This window comes from Taudactylus pleione, unplaced genomic scaffold, assembly GCF_031769625.1.
Source record: "Taudactylus pleione unplaced genomic scaffold, aTauple2 ptg000102l, whole genome shotgun sequence".
Lineage (NCBI taxonomy): Eukaryota > Metazoa > Chordata > Amphibia > Anura > Myobatrachidae > Taudactylus > Taudactylus pleione.
In genome coordinates, this window is record NW_028284504.1 from 2,157,414 (window position 1) to 2,175,454 (window position 18,041).

The following is an 18,041-nucleotide window of genomic DNA, read 5'->3' on the forward strand; positions in this document are numbered from 1 at the left end:
GAAGCGCTGATTGGGGACTAGTTGAACTATGACCTATAAAAGGAAGTTCCTGGGAGCACTCCCGTGCCAGAGTATAGGCTCCATTACCATACTCCAGCGTTCCTGTGCATATCCTGATTATTGGTTCTGACCCTTGGCATGTTTTCTGATTCTGCCTGACCCCTGGTTCTACGTTGATATCTGGTTCTGACCTCGGCTATTCCCTGTGACCCGTTTACATCTGCTCCTTGGTACCGCTTCGTCCGTTTGGTTCTGACCCGGCTAAGTCGACTACGCTCAAGTCTCCCGTATACCGACCAAGTGCCAGCACCTGCATAGGGAAACCTAACCTGAGGGCCGCGACCAGTGTGTCGGACGCAGCCAAGTCCATACCTTCTTGCGAGGGTCCCTGGTGAAAACCACGGGCACATTAGATTCCGCGCCTCAGGAATAGGTCTAGCCAATTCCCTGGATACGGGTAGCATCCACTATCCACCTGCGAGTTTGTGACAGAATACTCTGGCCCTAAAAATATGGATGCTGCTGGTAACCCATCGCCCCGAGACTTACTCGAGAACCTACTTGCTAGAGTCGAGAAGCAAGAACAAGATCAAGCCCAGATTATGCAGTGTCTACAGACTTTAATGCAACAAGTCAGTACCGCCCAGCCAGCACCGTCACTATCAGTCCCACCTCCTACGGGTGACTGTACAGGCCGCAAGTGCTTCTGCACCATTACGCATTCCGAACCCCACGAAGTACAGTGGGAACCCAAAGGACTGTTGAGGGTTCCTGAACCAGTGCTCAATCCAATTTGAGGTTCAAGCAGCAAATTTCCCGTCAGAAAGGACAAAAGTGGCTTACATGATCTCGCTGCTATCCGGTCAGGCCTTGGCTTGGGCCTCTCCTTTATGGGAAAGATATGATCCTCTGGTTAACAATAGCTCCGAGTTCCTGAAGGTTTTCCGGAGGGTCTTCGACGACCCTGGTCAAGTAGCCTCTGCGGGATCGGCTATCCTACAGCTGAAACAAGGCAATCAATCTGCAGGACAATATGCTGTGCAGTTCCGGACCCTTGCTTCAGAATTGGGATGGAAGTACGAAGCTTTAGTAGCCGCCTTCATGCAAGGTTTGTCCGATCAGATCAAAGATGTACTCGCATCCAGGGAACTGCCAACATGTTTGGATGACTTGATCTCCCTGTGTATTCGGGGAGATCTTCGCCACAGGGAGAGAGCAAGAGAAAAGGAACAGTCTCGTCGGTTTACCTTTAAGCTCGCTCCACGTTTCATGACACCAGTGGAACTTCCAGAAGAACCCATGCAGATTGGAAATCTCGTCTTCCTGTCACAGAGAGAGAAAGGAGGTTTAAAAACAGACTTTGTTTGCATTGTGGTGAACCAGGTCAGCTTCTCTCTGGCTGTCCTAAACGTCCGGGAAATGAAAAGGCCTAACTGATCGAGGGGTGGTCAGATTGGGCACATTTCAACACACCCCAAAGAACTGTGTAGTTCCTCAATTCTCCATTGACGTGACCCTGGTCCTGGAAAAGTTCTCTGAAGTCATTAGGGCTTTCCTGGACTCAGGTGCCGATGGCAACTTCATTACGGCTAAGAAAGTTCAAGAGCTGTGAATTCCTATTATGCCACTTCAAACACCTCAGCATCATCTGAGTGGATGGGAATAAACTTCCTACAGCGTTCATCCACTCGCAGATGACAGAAGTTATCATGCAAGTAGGGGCCCTCCATCGAGAATCGATAGCATTCTACATACTTCCATCAGCTGAGAGTCCTGTCATCCTGGGTCTTCCTTGGCTTCGCAAACATTCTCCTGTGCTAGATTGGGAGGAACCTCAAATCCTGGCGTGGGGCCCTCGATGCCATGGCTCCTGTTTGTCATCTGTCAAACCTCCCTAGCGAGCCATTCGGAGTTCAGTCATCTCTCCAGAAGTTCAGCTTCCAGCTCCATACCAGTCCTTCCGAGATGTGTTTAGTAAGAAGGCCGCTGAGACACTTCCTGCTAATAGAGACTGGGATTGCGCTATTGATGTATTACCTGGGAAATAGCCACCTCGGGGAAGAACTTTTCCTCTCTCACTTCCTGAGTCCCAATCAGTGACTGAATATATCCAGGAGAATCTGGAACGTGGTTTCATCAGAGAGTCCAAATCACCCGCGGGTGCTGGTCTATTCTTCGTCAAAAAAAAGGACGGAGGTCTGAGACCATGTATTGATTACCGGGGCCTGAATGCTATTACCATCAATGAACGGTTTCCATTACCTCTGATATCCGAACTTTTCGATCGAATTAAAGGAGCAAAGATTTTTACCAAGCTAGATCTTCGCGGGGCCTACAATTTGATTAGGATTCGGGCTGGAGATGAGTGGAAGACAGCCTTCAATACTCGTGATGGTCACTTCGAGTACCTAGTCATGCCTTTTGGGTTAAGCAATGCTCCAGCTGTCTTCCAAAAATATACGAATCACATCTTCAGGGATTTGCTCTATAAATACATTGTGGTATATCTAGATGACATCCTGATATTCTCAGAGGATGTGACAAGTCATCGCCTGCATGTATGTGAAGTGCTGACACGACTTCGGGCCAACCAGCTGTTTTGCAAACTTGAAAAATGTTCCTTCGAGCAAATGGAGCTAACGTTTCTAGGATACATTATTTCTGGTTCCTGCCTTCAGATGGATCCTGCAAAGCTAGCTGCCATTTCTAAGTGGCCTCGCCCTGTCGGGTTGAAAGCAATACAACACTTCCTGGGATTCTGCAATTTCTATCACCAGTTCATCAAGAATTAATCATAGCAGCTCCCATTACTGCACTCACCAAAAAAGGACAAGATACTCGGAGATGGTCTTCCGCAGCTGAAGAGGCCTTTGTTCTTTTAAAACAGTGCTTCATGTCAGCCCCTATTCTAAGACAACCTGACTGCGATCTGCCTTCTTGGAGGTGGACGCCTCCACGGTGGGAGTTGGGGCAGTACTGTCACAGAAGGATGAGTGGGGCAAGTGGTACTCCTGTGGGTTCTTTTCCCGTAAGTTTTCTGCTCCAGAGAAAAATTATGCAGTTGGGGATAAGGAATTACTAGCCATTAAGCTAGCATTGCAAGAGTGGAGATATTTGCTGGAGGGGGCAAAATTTCCGGTGACAGTCTACACAGATCACAAAAACCTCACTTATCTCAAAACCGAGCATTGCCTGAATTATCGCCAGTCCAGGTGGTCCCTATTTTTCGATAGTTTTAACCTGGTTATTACCTATCGTCCAGGTTACAAGAATGTAAAAGCTGACGTCCTGTCTCGAGCATTCAATGTGGCCCAGGAGGATGAAGTAAAGGAAGACAAACCAATTTTAAATCCTGGGTGCTTTGTTACAGTGACTAAGGTCAAAATCCTGCCAGGGAAAACATTCGTAGCACCCGAACGCCGGTCTAAGTTACTCCAGTGGACCCATTCTTCTAGTTTTTCAGGTCATGTAGGAATGGGGAGAACTTTGGAACTGAGCCTTAGGAGTTTTTGGTGGCCGACTGTACGTCGCGACGTCAAGGACTTTGTGGCAGCCTGTACTATCTGTGCTCAACATAAGGTGCCTCCTCAACTTCCTTCGGGGTCCTTATGTCCACTTCCAATACCTGATCGTCCTTGGTCCCATATATCCATGGACTTTATAACAGACCTGCCCTCCTGCCAGGGGTTCAATACAATCTGGGTAGTGGTGGACAGGTTCTTCAAGGTCGTTCACTTTGTCCCATTAAAAGGGTTTCCGTCGGCTCCAAAGTTGGCTGAGGCATTTATAAAGGAAATCTTCAAGCTACATGGGTTCCCCAAAGACATTGGGCCTGATTCAGAGCCGTTCGCTATTTGCGGTCGTTCGTTCAAAAACAAGGGGTGGCTATTCAAATGATCCGTTCGCAAATTGCAGTCTGTTCACACCTCTAAGTCTGAACGAGCGAGCAAAACATACGCTCGTTTATTTGTTAAAAACGCCCCCTGGCCGCTCGCACCATACGTCATGTCCGCTATTTATTAGATTAATCGAGTACATCGACCAGCATATGAACTGCTCGCTATTCTTGTGGTTGGTGTTTGCTACCACAAATTTGCGAGCAGTTCTGGCTATAAAATAACCCAGTGACGTGATCAATGACGCTGCTGTATTAATTATGCACACCCATAAAACGCCCGTTTTGACCTTTAAGCACGCCTGCGTTCGGTTCTCCACTCCCCATTTTCAAGCACCTTCCCCTGTTACCACCCACATACGCCTCATTCTGTCACTCAAAATAGCAGGCACTCGCTATATAGCGTACAAACGATTTTTGGCCGCACAGACTTGTTCGCGCATGCGTACTAAAAACCGTACGCATGCGCAGATGTGCGAACATCGCTCGGAACGAGCGTACTGCCGCTAACGAGCGGCTCTGAATGAGGGCCATTGTTTCAGATTGTGGGGTACAATTCACTTCCAGGTTTTGGAGGGCGTTATGTAAGTGCTTTAATATCCGCTTGAGTTTTTCGTCTGCATACCATCCTCAGAGCAATGGTCAAACGGAGCGTGTAAATCAGGATTTGGAGAAATTAATTTGGATATATGTCTCAGCTAATCAAAACGATTGGGTTTCCTTGTTGCCATGGGCTGAATTCGCTCACAGTACCATGAGTCATCGGGGTACTCTCCATTCTTCATTCAGTATGGGCTACATCCCGTGATACCAGAAGTTCCTGCTGTTGTTCAGTCAGTGTCCCTCCCGGCTGTTGGTGGCTCAGCGAGTCGGTTCTTCAGGATTTGGAGGGAGGTGAAAAAAAATTTGTGTAAAGCTTCTTCCAGGTATAACCGGGTGGCCGATAAGAAAAGGAAAAAGAGTCCTGTACTGAATCCTGGCGATAAAGTCTGGTTATCCACTAAACACTTACGATTAAAAGTTCCCACCATGAAGTTTGCTCCTAGATTTATTGGTCCCTTCCAGATTCTGCAGGTCATCAATTCGGTGGCTGTTCGTTTAAAACTTCCTGGTACTCTTAGGGTTCCCAACGTGTTCCATACCTCTCTCCTGAAATCATTGGTGCTTAATCGATATTCGAAGCAGTGCAACCCTCCTACTGCTATTCCAGTGGATCACCAAGAGGAGTATGAAGTCTAGATTCCAGAATGTACCGAGGTGCAGTTCAATTCCTGGTGGATTGGAAGGCATACGGTCCAGAAGAGCGTTGTTGGGTTAGGGCTTCAGATGTTCATGCACCCCAACTCCTTCGGAAGTTTCATCAAAAGTTCCCTGGCAAGCCACTTCTGGGGTGTTCGGTGCCCATCCCTAGAAGGGGGGGTAATGTCACAGCGCCGCCGAATCCAGGTTGCCGTTACCTGGTCCGGCGACGCCAGAGTCCGGGCCGGTGTGTGACAGCGGGCGGGAGATCCCCGGCACCCGCTGTCAGCTGCTCCTCTTCCCCGGCGACTGTGTGCAGGCGGTCGCGGCTTCCTTAGAAGCGTGCGCGCCACTCTCTTAAATATTTAAAGGGACAGGCACCTGTAATGGAAGTGCTGATTGGGGACTAGTTGAACTCTGACCTATAAAAGGAAGTTCCTGGGAGGACTCCAGTGCCAGAGTATAGGCTCCATTACCATACTCCAGCATTCCTGTGCATATCCTGATTATTGGTTCTGACCCTTGGTGTGTTTTGTGACTCTGATTCTGCCTGACCCCTGGTTCTACGTTGATATCTGTTTCTGACCTCGGCTATTCCCTGTGACCCGTTTACATCTGCTCCTTGGTACCGCTTCGTCCGTTTGGTTCTGACCCGGCTAAGTCGACTACGCTCAAGTCTCCCGTATACCGACCAAGTGCCAGCACCTGTATAGGGAAACCTAACCTGAGGGCCGCGACCTGTGTGTCGGACGCAGTCAAGTCCATACCTTCTTGCGAGGGCCCTGGTGAAAACCGCCGGCACATTAGACTCTGCGCCTCAGGAATAGGTCTAGCCAATTCCCTGAATACGGGTAGCAACCACTATCCGCCCGTGAGTTTGTGACAGTTGGGTGCCCGATGAAAGTTTGTTAACAGCGGATGCTCGATGGCTCCATCAATGCAGCCAGAGGTTGGAGCTCACTCGTGAGCTCCACCTTCTGGCTCCCACAGTGTGTGTAGGGAGCGAGATCATGACATCTCTCCCATAGCGTGTGTGTCATTATGTGTAAAGGGCATTATTACTGTGTGTCATTATGTGTAAGGGGCATTAGTACTGTGGGCATTGTGTAAGGGGCACTGCTTCTGTAGGGAATTGTATAAGGGGCACCACTACTCTGGGCATTGTGTAAGGGGTACTACTACTGTGTATCATTGTGTAAGGGGCACTACTACTGTGGGCATTGTGTATAAGGGGCCATACTGTTGGCATTGTGTATAAGGGGCACTACTGTGTGTCGTAACATAAGGGATACTACTGTGTGGTGTAATGTGAATCAGCGGTGCTATGTATGGTGTAATGTGAATAAGATTCTGCTACTGTGTGGAGTAATTTGAATTGGAGGTACTATTGTGTAGCCACGCCCCTTCCTTGTGAGACCACACGCCATTTTTGAGGTGCACTGTGAAGGCGAGCGCTATCCCTTTATAAAAGCTGGGAGATAGGGCGCAAATTTATAGTTTGCAGGGGGGCGCCGAACACCCTAGCACCGGCCCTGGTCACACCAATATGGAAGCATGCTGGAAAGAACAGGAGCTCGTTGCTTGTGCAGAGATACACAGTAGAGATTTACACGCTGGTAATATGCATACATGCTGTTAAGAATGTTCACGGACTGTGCAGGGGTACACTGTAGAGTAGTGGTACTTTTTTCTGCCATGACACACTAGAGTGACATCCACATACAGTATGTGACACAGAATTTAAAGATATAAAAATAAACATAAAGGAATCTTATTATAGCTAAAGCACATACTTTTAATGGTTCTTTCCATGTCAAACCCCCCATTGTTGTATACTTACCTTAAGACCCCTTTCCTTTTCATTTCCTCTGAGGCCGGGTACACATCAGAATGACATGTATCATAGCTGACCCAACGACTGATGGAAGAATAGAACAGGCAACTGTAGAAAATTACCCTTTCATCCCGCATTTACCTGCATGCCGTCATCAGCGTGGTCGGCCCATCTGAGTGCAGCACATCAGCTGGGATGACCCCGCTAATGATGCGCTTGAGCATAGACACTGAGCGAAATGGATGATATGTCGTTCCAATTTGCCTGAAACAACATATCCAATTTATATCGCCTAATGTGTACGCAGCCTTAGTCTCACATTCTACCGAGTCTACAGCTGCCTTTTCGCGGCACCTCTCCGTCACAGTGCTGAGACGTCTGCAGGGGCGTATGGGACTTTTTGTTTTGAGAAGCCTGCGCGTTATCCATTGGAGCAGGCAGAGAGCAGTATTTCATGGAGCAGGGGGGAGAGCGGGAAAGCACGCTTTCCACTCCTTGTTCTGCTGGTTGGCCACAGCGCGTCCTACTGTCATTGTAGCACACTAAAGTATTGCGACACACAGTTTGAGAAGTGCTGTGTAGAGGAATAATTACTGTTAGTATGAATACTCTTTGTAGTAAATGCTCACTGATAATGCAGATGCTCTGAAGTGGTATTCACACAGGTAGTATGAAAACACTATAGCGAGTGCATGGTGAAAGTGCAGTGGTACACTGAGGAGGTATACTCACTGGAAGTATGAATTGCACTGTAGCGAATGCTCTCAGACAGAGCAGAGGCACACAGCTGAATGCACTGAAGTCTGGAGGGCAGGATACACAAAAGGTAGTGAGATGCACATAGAGAATTCAGAGAAATAAGCACATAATCAGAGTCAGGAACCATAGGGGGTTAGACGGAAATCTGACGCTAAGCTGCAGGCTGCCTATTAGGAAGGTTGTTTGTGATTGGATTATACAATCACATTATCGAGACGGAGACTTATAATGCTATCTTCCATAGGAAGATGACAGTGATCATTAGGGCTAATTCAGAGACGTGCGCCAAGCCGATGGTTAGCGCACATCTCCGATTGTGCCGGTCTGCACCGGTGCAAGACCCATATTGCGCATGTGCAGTACGGATCCTGCGTGTTCGCACGCAGAGCAGCAGCAGACTGTCAGTGACATGGTAGCAGCTGCGATTGCAATACCATCAGACCTTGAATCAAGAGAAGGTGTCTTGTTAACTGATCAATGTCCTAATGAGACAAGTTATACACAATAGTCTTTGTTACCTAGGAATATATCCAATTGCAGGCGTAATTTTGAAAAACCCTGCCGCTATTTTTTCACATGCCGCTCATATTTTTTGGAGCACCTCCTGACCAAGTCCTATTTTTCCTTAATTTGTTATTTTAAGAAAACATTTTCAGGATTTGCTTCAGAACCCCTTGGACATTTCCCTAACGGGTAATTAAAAAATTGAAAGCTTACAATTAGCCTAATTAGTCAATAATACTCATCTTCCGCAGTACTGTTTTTTCTCACAACATGAGTGTGACCCCTGTCAGTGTGTGTCAGTGTTCTTGTGTCCCCTGTGGGTGTGTGCGGGGTGCTGCCGGTGGGAGTGTGTGAGGAGTACTGCCAGTGTCTATGAGAGGTCAGCAGTGTGTGCGGAGCATGCGGCAACCAGGAGGGGAGTGCCGGAACACAGGGGAATGTAGGGTGTAGGTGGCTGCATCTCCCCCCGCAGGATATTACGCGCATAAAAATACGGGACTTTTTTTTCTGGGGAGGGGAGCGTGTCGATGCATGCACACCTGCAAGAATTTAAAAATGTACGCAAGGTCCACAAAACTCGCACCCAATTGGATATGCCCCATAATGTATAATGTATTTTATTTTGCCTCGTATGCAAATAGGTCAATGTGATATTTTTACATTTAAATGGATATGACAAATTTTTACACTGATAGTGTAAAAAAAATCAAACAGGTCTAATATAGTGTACACATTTTATTGTATTTGGTAAACATACTGTTTGGGTAATCTGTACAGTATTGTTAATTTGCATTTTCCACACTTGTCAGGGTTCAAGCTGAAAATAATGAATACGGAAGTGAGGCTGATCTCTATGGACTAGTATCTAATATTCTTGATGAAACAGAAAAAACACAGCCTTATTTTAGTCAAGGGTATGTACTCCTAATGGAATTTTGTTTGATAACTTTAGTGTGCTAGTGGCCTATTTATCATCAATTGTTTTTAGGGCATACCGCAAATATTAACTATAACGCCAATGTATGAAGGAGGGACCACATTAGATATCGGAGGAACCTCCATAGTTTTCTATGGGGAATGCCAAGCTATTAGATTTACCAACCTCTGGAATGCAAAACATTCTGGAATTTGGCTCCCGCAGCTAACACATCTGAATATAGCGCTAGATTCCGTAGCCTATGGGCTACAATTTGTAAAAACTACTTGGAGAGGATTCCCCCGGGAACCCTCCCCAGCAATGGCCGCTGCACATGAGTGGTCTGTAGACACAGCTCATGCACTGGAGTCACAATAGAGAAGTGAAGAGACTGCTGATATGGTCACTTCACTCCGAACACATCGCAGGGATGGGCTTTTGGAGCTCCTTTCCCTGCATGTGCTATTTGATACAGCAATGTAAAATTTCTTATTGTCGCAAATAGCGGTCATAAGAAATTACAACTATCGGGTCTAAAACGCGATAATTGATAAATATGCCCCTTAGCCTCAAGAAATTTTCATCCAATTTCATTTTCCTAATCCATTTATTTTTTGTTCTATTATTTTTATTTCTCCTTCATCCACCAGGGGACACTGGAGGCTAAAACACAGTGGTATAGACGGGTGGATGAGTGGAGCTGGCACTTTAAATTTATAAGTGTGAGTGACTCCATCCCCTCTATCCCCCAGAAGCCCCATGCTTAGATTAGTGCCCGAGAGAGCCAGTCACTTGGGGCTGAGCTCAGCCCAAAAACTTACTTGTGTACCTCTTCCCTCCTTTTCCTCTGCTTCCACGTGTTCTCAAGCGGATCAAGAGAGAGGCGGCAACTGTCATCCTAGTGGCTCTGAACTGGCCACAGAGGGCTTGGTTCTCGGATCTTCAGCAGCTCCTCGTCAGGGATCCTTGGCTGTTGCCTCTTCGTCCAGATCTTCTACTTCACGGTCTTTGCTTTTACCCAGACTTACAGCGGCTGCGTTTAATGGCATGGTTGTTGAGTCCTCTCTCTTAAGACGCAGTGGTGTTCCGGATTCTGTAATCCCTACTATGCTCCGGGCTCGTAAGCCGATCACTTCGGCTCAATATCACTGTATTTGGAGTGCTTATGTGACCTGGTGTGAGAAACAGAGGTTTCACACTACTGCTTTTCGACTCTCCCGTCTCCTTCTTTTCCTCCAGTCAGGTGTGGATGCGGGTTTGCGCCTTGGTTCTTTGAAGGTTCAGGTATTGGCATTGTCGGTCTTTTTTCAGCGCCGTCTTGCCTTGATCCCGCAGGTTCAGACCTTTTTACAAGGAGTTCTTTGGATACAATCTTCGTTTATACCACCTACAACACCGTGGGATCTTAACTTGGTGTTGACCTTTCTCCAATCTTCCTTGTTCGAACCTTTGGAAGAAGTAGATCTTCGGCTTTTCACTTGGAAGACTATCCTCCTTTTGGCTTCGGCTAGGAGAGTTTCTTAATTAGGAGCTCTTTCTTGTCAACCTCCTTACCTAATTTTTCACGATGATCGTGCGGAACTCCATGCTTTTCACATCAATTAGAGATATTATACTTTTAGGTCTGGGGTAGACCTAATTGTCTTTTAGGCTGCTTCCTGGTGTGCTTGCGCTATTTTTATCCCTTCTACACATTTTTATATTTCACATCAATCAGCCTATTGTGGTTCCGGTGTTGTCGGATACTTCTCCGTCTTCTATCACTCTAGATGTTGTTCGTGCTCTTCGGATTTAAGTTGCCAGCACCAATGCCTTGCGGAAGTCGGATGCCTTGTTTGTTCTTTATGATGCTTCCAAATGAGGTTGGCTGCTTCTAAGCAGTCTTTGGCCAGGTCGATTTGTCTGATCATTTGACAAGCCTAGACCTCTGGTGGACGGGTTCCGCCGACCTCTATTCTGCCCATTCTACTCGTTCTGTGGGAGCCTCCTGGCTTCTAGTTGAGACGCGTCTACTTCTCAGCTGTTCCATGCTGCCACTTGGTCCACACTTTTGTTCGATTTTATCGGTTTGATAACTTTGCGGCCTCCGGATCTAGTTTCGGTCGCCGGGTTTTGCAGGATTCCCAGAGCTCTCCCACCTGGGGAGAAAACTTTGGGACGTCCCCAGTGTCTTAGCCTCCAGTGTCCCCTGGTGGATGAAGGAGAAAATAGGATTTTGGTACTTACCAGTAAAATCTCTTTCTCCAATTCCACAGGGGACACTGGATGCCCTCCCAGCACTGCTTTACCTGCCTTGTTTTATGTTTTACACATTTTGTGTGTTGTTAAGTGTTTTTCTTCGATTCTGCTGCTTCTTTGACTCCTCCTATGTTGTATCTTTCCTTATGTTTCCGTATCCTTGGGCTCCAACTGGGGCTTCTCGGGGATAGAGGGTGAGGAGCCACTCACACTTATAAATTTAAAGTGCCAGCTCCACTCATCCACCCGTCTATACCCCAGTGTCCCCTGTGGAATCGGAGAAAGAGATTTTACTAGTAAGTACCAAAATCCGATTTTTCTCTGGTGCCAGTGATCCAAATACTATGTTTGTTCACATATGTAGCTTCACGTATAGTTCTTGTGACATCGCATAGAGTAAAAATGTATTCATATGTTGTGCAACATTGAAACCATGAAGTATAAGTAATATTTACATAAGTGTGACATAAATGTAAATGAGTGTATATGGTCATTTTAGCTTCTAATATGTAAGACTTAAATTAATCGACTATGTTCTCCTTTATTGATATATAGGTTGAGTATCCCCAGTGCTATTTTTCAGCAGGAACTCAGTTCCTTAACCAATCATTAACTATGACGTAATGTCCTGGGCCAAAATGTATTTTCCATAAGATAAGTTTTATTTTAAAGTCCTTTTTGTGGGCCTTCTTTTCTAAATAATATATACAGATGTGCCCAACTAGTTTGTTTCTCCATATGCCAGGTAGCGCTGCCAGCATCTTATGCGACACAAAACACCTTGAGTCGCGCCTTTCAGTATTAATCGCAACGAAACGTACCGTGGCGCTGGAAAAAGTCATAGTGTGTAATACACTTTTTGCCCACCAGGTGTCGCTTTTCCTAAACTACACTGTGCATGCGTCTGATATCCAATGCATTTTCTGTATCACCGCCAGATGATTGACTGACAGAACCTGTGATTGACTGGCAGAACATGTGATTCGGTCCAGCGTTTTCGTCATTGAATCAGGGCTGTATAAGAATGTGTAATAAAGTTTTAAATCATTACAGTACAGTATGTGTGTGAGTCCTGTCCTCAGGCTCAGACAGGGGTCACACGCACAGCTTTCAATGAGACGGGATGAATTAATCAGTAATGCACGGGTACTGTGTTTATATGCTCTAGTATTATATTTAGAAAGGAAGACAAATTTTTATTATCATTATTATTATTATTATGCTTCCCTCACTGCGCCCTCTCTAATGGCAGCGGGTGGGTGAAGTGCACAAGGATTCAGTAGATGGATGTGAAAGCCTTCTTGGTCTACTGGTAGAGTGGTGGTTTTTCATTGCCATGGTCCAGGGTTCAAATCCCACCACAGCCCAATATTATTTTGTTATCATGATTACCTTATAAAAATATAAATATATATATATATATATAGAGGAATGAATCTAAAGTACAGTCATAGGTCCATCCGCCATAATCGATTTTCTGGCGCATTCTCATCGTCAGGGGCTTAGACAGGTCAGACGCACCCCCATAGGTGTTGGGGTTCAGGGACTCAAAGGGATTCTGGGGGTCAGATGCACGCACAGCTTTCAATGAGATGAATTATCCCTAACCCAAACCCTAAAGAAAAATAACGTGTTGACCTTTTGACCAAACCTTAACCATAAAAAATTAATATCAATCTAAAAAATAATGTCGACCATATTTGTGTCGACCTTTTGACCAAACCTTAATTCAAAAAATTAATCCCGTCTCATTGAAAGCTGTGCGTGCGTCCCGTTAATGTATCGGTTATACCGTCATAACAACACGGCAATTACACTACTGTACAGTACTGTATGTGTACGTTCAACAAGCTTCTGCTATATTATTAAAAAGATTGGTTGTGCGAACATGCAACATGCAAATACACTGCGTGAACGTGATTGGCCCGCTTGTCAGGGATATCCATCCACTTCTACAGTATGGTATTCAGTAGTACAAATTCATCAGTGGAGCACTCGCCACCCAGCAGTTAAGCGGTGTATTAAATGCCGTGGATTCTCTTACGTTGTAGAACGCCACAGTACAGCAATCACGCCACGTTCCAAGGCGCAACTCTGAAAAAAAATTGTTGTGCTGCGTGAGTGACTGACTGCTGCTGCAGGGCCGAGGGCTGCACTCTGGTTGGCTCTTTCAGACAGTGAGAGCCAATCAGAGATAGAAATGTGCCATGTTGCTTAGCAGAAGCCTAGAGAGGGGAAGGAGTCAGGGACTGAGTATGGTCAGACAAAGTGAAAGACAGCCTCCAATGAACCCATGAAGATGCCCTTAAGCAGACACAGTAGCCAGGAAGGAGCCAGGGGAGGCATAGCTATCAGGAATTTATTAAAAACAAACAACCATTGGAACACCATCAAATGATTTCCATTCAAACATTGGACCACCGCCACCAAATGGTAAAAACACTACCATCAGAACAAAAAACATTGATGGTTAGTAACCATCAGATTCCGATGTCCATTCATACGCTGAACCTGCAGGCAGGCTCCGGCCACCACTGCTCCACCGTGAAGTGCTCTCTTCCCAGCATGATGTTCCTGCTCAGCCACACACCCTCGGTGAGCAGGAGGCACCACCCCACGGAAGTCGGCACTGTTGTTGGACAGGGTCACCATGGTGAGGAAGCTTAACGGGAAGCCTAGGAAATACAAGGTACATTGTGCAAAGAGGACAATGCTAATTGCAGTGTTTGGCAGCTGGGAAGGGGTGCGCATTGAGGCTGCGGAACTATGCACAGGTGCCCCAACCCCGGGAACATGTTGCTGATAATGTTTACAGTAGGTACAATACAAATCTCTCATCTATGATCCTCCTGCCCTTCCCAGCACATCCCAGTGGCTGGTAAAATGCAGGGGGCAGGAGTGAGAAGCAGGCAGTTGTGATGAGATGCAGGAGACTGTGGTGACATGGAATAGGTTATTATGAGATGCAGGGGGCTGTGGAGAGAATCGCTCCCATTCGAAGCTGGGGCGGGTTGCTAGCTTCTCATGATTGACTTAATATTTTTTATTTCTCCTGAGATGCTCCAAGCCACTCAGCTCATGCAACCAAATTGGATAGCAATCCTGCTGCTTGTCTCAAGCTATGCTGATAGAAATTAATGTATAAGAAGCCTTACTATACAAAGAAGGCTCCATTGCAAGTTTTGACATCTTTTTATGTCAATTTTTATTTCATTTTATTTTTCTACCTTGACCATAATACTAATTTTGTCCATGTTGATAGTAGATGAGGAATTACAAACAAAAAAATGGCAGCTGCTCAATCAATCTGGTAGTACTTTTTTCAGGTGCATGAAAGGGAGGGGGGTGTAACCCCCTATTGTTCCTCAGCACACTGAATTATACTAGCAACAATATATGAACACTATATGGTAATCGAATTTCAGAGATATTAGTTGCATGCATTTGCAAATACATGGGATGCTGCTAGTAGATGGGGAATTGTAGTGGTTTGTATATATTCGCATATACTAAGTAAGTATTTATTAACTTTATTTGTCCTGTTTTAGCAGAAAGGAGAGGAGAAGAATATTTTAAAAACCAGCTTCTTATTTTGTGTATATATTTTTTTTTTATAGAATTTGCTCTCCCACTTTGAAATCTGTGTGGCCTGTGGATATGAATAGACTGTCTGATCACCAGGAACTACTGCAAGATATTAAACAATCTGAGGATCTGGCAATTTTGCAGCAGAATGTCTATGGCACAGAGTCTGTGCCCAGCACAGAAACACAGACGTTAGAGGATTTATACCATGGTCTGGAACCAGGTGGACATTGGCTCTCTTCCTGTCGTACTGATAATTGTGGAAGCTGTAATCTAAACCCCAAAATCAGCATTCAGGAGTACTCTTTTCCCAAGAATGGCTTTTCAATGTCAGCTGCATTGCCTGAAACATCCAAAGATTGTTTTCAGAAGAGGGATTCATTTGTTTCACCATTAAATAAATATAACTTTGATACTGAATTTGGAAGATATGATATGATAAATCATGGTAAACCCAAGCACAGTAAATGCTGCTCTAATGCATCAACTGAATTTCCTGCTTTTGATGCTGAAGCCTATGCTAGATTATTCCAAGCAAAACAAAACTTTAAAAAACGTGAAGATTTTATACCAGATCAAAATTACACTGCTGCGAAGGTCACACAACTGATGACAGCTAGACCTTTCCCAAAAGATTCAACATTTGCCTCTGAATATGATCACAAGATGGATTATGGGATGAAAACAGTGTGTGGAGAGAGAACCGCTTTTGTTCATCACTTACAGAAGCTGAACCACATGAGACATGATGTCCAAAATTCAGACTACTTTAAGTCTGCCAGCCATATGCCCTCTATAACTAGTGGTAATTCCAACATGTCATCATGGGTGAATGGCCAGACAGAGAGCAATTCTCACAACACTTACTGCAATCAGGTCAAGTTAAATGGCGTTTTTTCTAATTCCCAGAGAAATCCTACTCTTGGCTCCAGCTATTCTTCAGTGGGCTGTCCACTTACACCTACCAGTAGTTTCCAAAAATACAACAATGTGAACCAAACATTTTCACCCTTTGAATACAGTTACAACAGTGCCGATAGGACACAGGACAGAATTAGCAAAACTAGAGAGGAACTAATGTTTGAATCCATCTCTGAAAAAAGGTTGAAACCATTAAATGGTGTCTGTGAGAAAATATCAAGCCAGTACAGTCCATTAAACAACACTGGCAAGAAGATTCCAGAGAAAACACAGAGCATGCAGTGCAGTGTAGATGAGCACACTTATGACAGTATAGCCCAAAGTTATAAGGAGTTGCTTAGCAGTTTACTAAACTACACTAATCAAAGACCAGTAAGTGGTGATAAGCCACTACATGGTAGCAAATTGACACATCAGGACACATGTTTTTCTAATGGATTGATGATGGGTGACTTACGTAACAACTTTACAACACACTCTTCCAATAATTATAGGTCACGCTTTTCTCAGAATTTGGGTCACACAATCTATCCCATAATGGACAACTATGACCCATATCCTTATGAAGACCTGGGCCAAGTGTGTCCACGGCTTAATGATCTATTACATGGTGATGCCTCCATTTGTGGCTTGGTACCAATGTACAACACTCAGAGATCAGTGAAGCCTCGAAGTATACCTGCAAGTGAACTCCACCTCCATCTGGAAGAATGTTATGAGCAATGTAGAGCTCTGGAAAAAGAGCGGAAAAGGGTAAGTACAAAGACGATGCAAACTACCAGTTATAGTATACAATATTTTGCTGGATTAGGAAATTCTATTTTCTACTTTAGGGTCCATAGGCTATCCACAGGATACCTTGGGGTATAGGCGATGGCGGCAGACATCGGGCACCTCAGAGTTAATTTTTCATCCTCCCGGGATGCACTGGGTTCCACTCCTATATCCCGCCCCCGAGCCAAAGCAAATCAGTTTCGTTGTGTTGGACAGCCCCTGAAGTTTCTTCCAGCAGCTTTTGCTGCGGTGATATGAGCGGGCAGCATGGACAAGCTAATTAGAGGTCCATGCTGCCGCTCCTTCACCCTGCCGGGCCAGAACGCTGGTACTGATCCGGGGATACTGGCGGGTACCAGGGTCTCAGCTAGCAGGACCCCGGTATTCTAGACTGTGGCCGGATTCACGGGGATTCAGGTAAGCAGCGGGAACCCGCGGTGGGTTGCCACCGATTCACAGTCATATTTGTCCCTAGGCAGGGGGCTCCCTGGGGACAGGCTGTGCGTGGAGCAAGGTACTGATCCTCCGCTTCCACTAAACCACCAGGGACAGCGGGCTGCAGCAGTTTGGAAAATGCTCCAGCGTCCCAGGGCTTAATAGCATGCCAGGGGTGTGTGCTTACCCTGTCTCACAGGCGGCGCCTCCCCCGCTGCACAGTGCCTTTCCACAGCGGTCTGGCGGGCTGTGGCAGCGTTCCTCCCCCGGGCCTGTCTCATATCAGCTCCTCGGCGGCCATTTTATAAAAGTGGCAAACGCTGCTGGATTCTGTTACAGGGGGCATCGTGGTCCAGGTCCCCCGCATACCTCTCCTCCGCTGAGGTCAGTGTATGCAGCACTGTGTCCTACTAGGCTCTGTGTCTGCGTAGTTGATCATAGTGCTTGTAGTGCAGGTGATTTATTTCTGCATTGTATGTGACTATATGCTAGCGCTGTCAGCCATTTTACTGTCCCTGTCTTTCTCTCCCTTGCGGTGCGGTGCTGCAGGATGCTTATTGCCTCACAGTTAAAATGAAAAGTTTTTCTGTGTGGTGCGCCACATACACATCGTTTACACTCATATCTGAGAGTGAACGTGATTATTCTCCTCAGCTAAAACGTACTACGTGCTCAGTACTGTTAGCGGAGGGTGGTGTGAACACTGAGGGTTTCTCAAATTTATATAAAATATGTATTAGTGAGAATTGGTATTGCACTCTGCCATATTTATGCAGTAAGTTCCTGCGGCTTGACAAGCATCAGACAGGACTAGTATTTTGCTTTACTACTATAATGTGTATATATGTATGTATATGCTATGTGGTCGCATTATACCCAGTGCATGCTGTGTGCTAATACCATGCGGTTGTGCCTGCAGGTATGACGTACACCCTGCTGCT

General features: G+C 45.8%; 1 protein-coding gene across 1 annotated transcript in view; it reads left to right on the forward strand.

The window, feature by feature from the left end:
- The window catches only part of MEIOC (meiosis specific with coiled-coil domain), a 114,337-nt gene that overhangs the window by 83,820 nt on the left and 12,476 nt on the right, over positions 1 to 18,041 (forward strand). The window contains exons 4-5 of the mRNA XM_088470730.1: positions 9,041 to 9,145; positions 15,003 to 16,644. Coding sequence (XP_088326856.1) covers positions 9,041 to 9,145; positions 15,003 to 16,644 — 1,747 coding nt within the window. The remainder of the gene's footprint in view (positions 1 to 9,040; positions 9,146 to 15,002; positions 16,645 to 18,041) is intronic.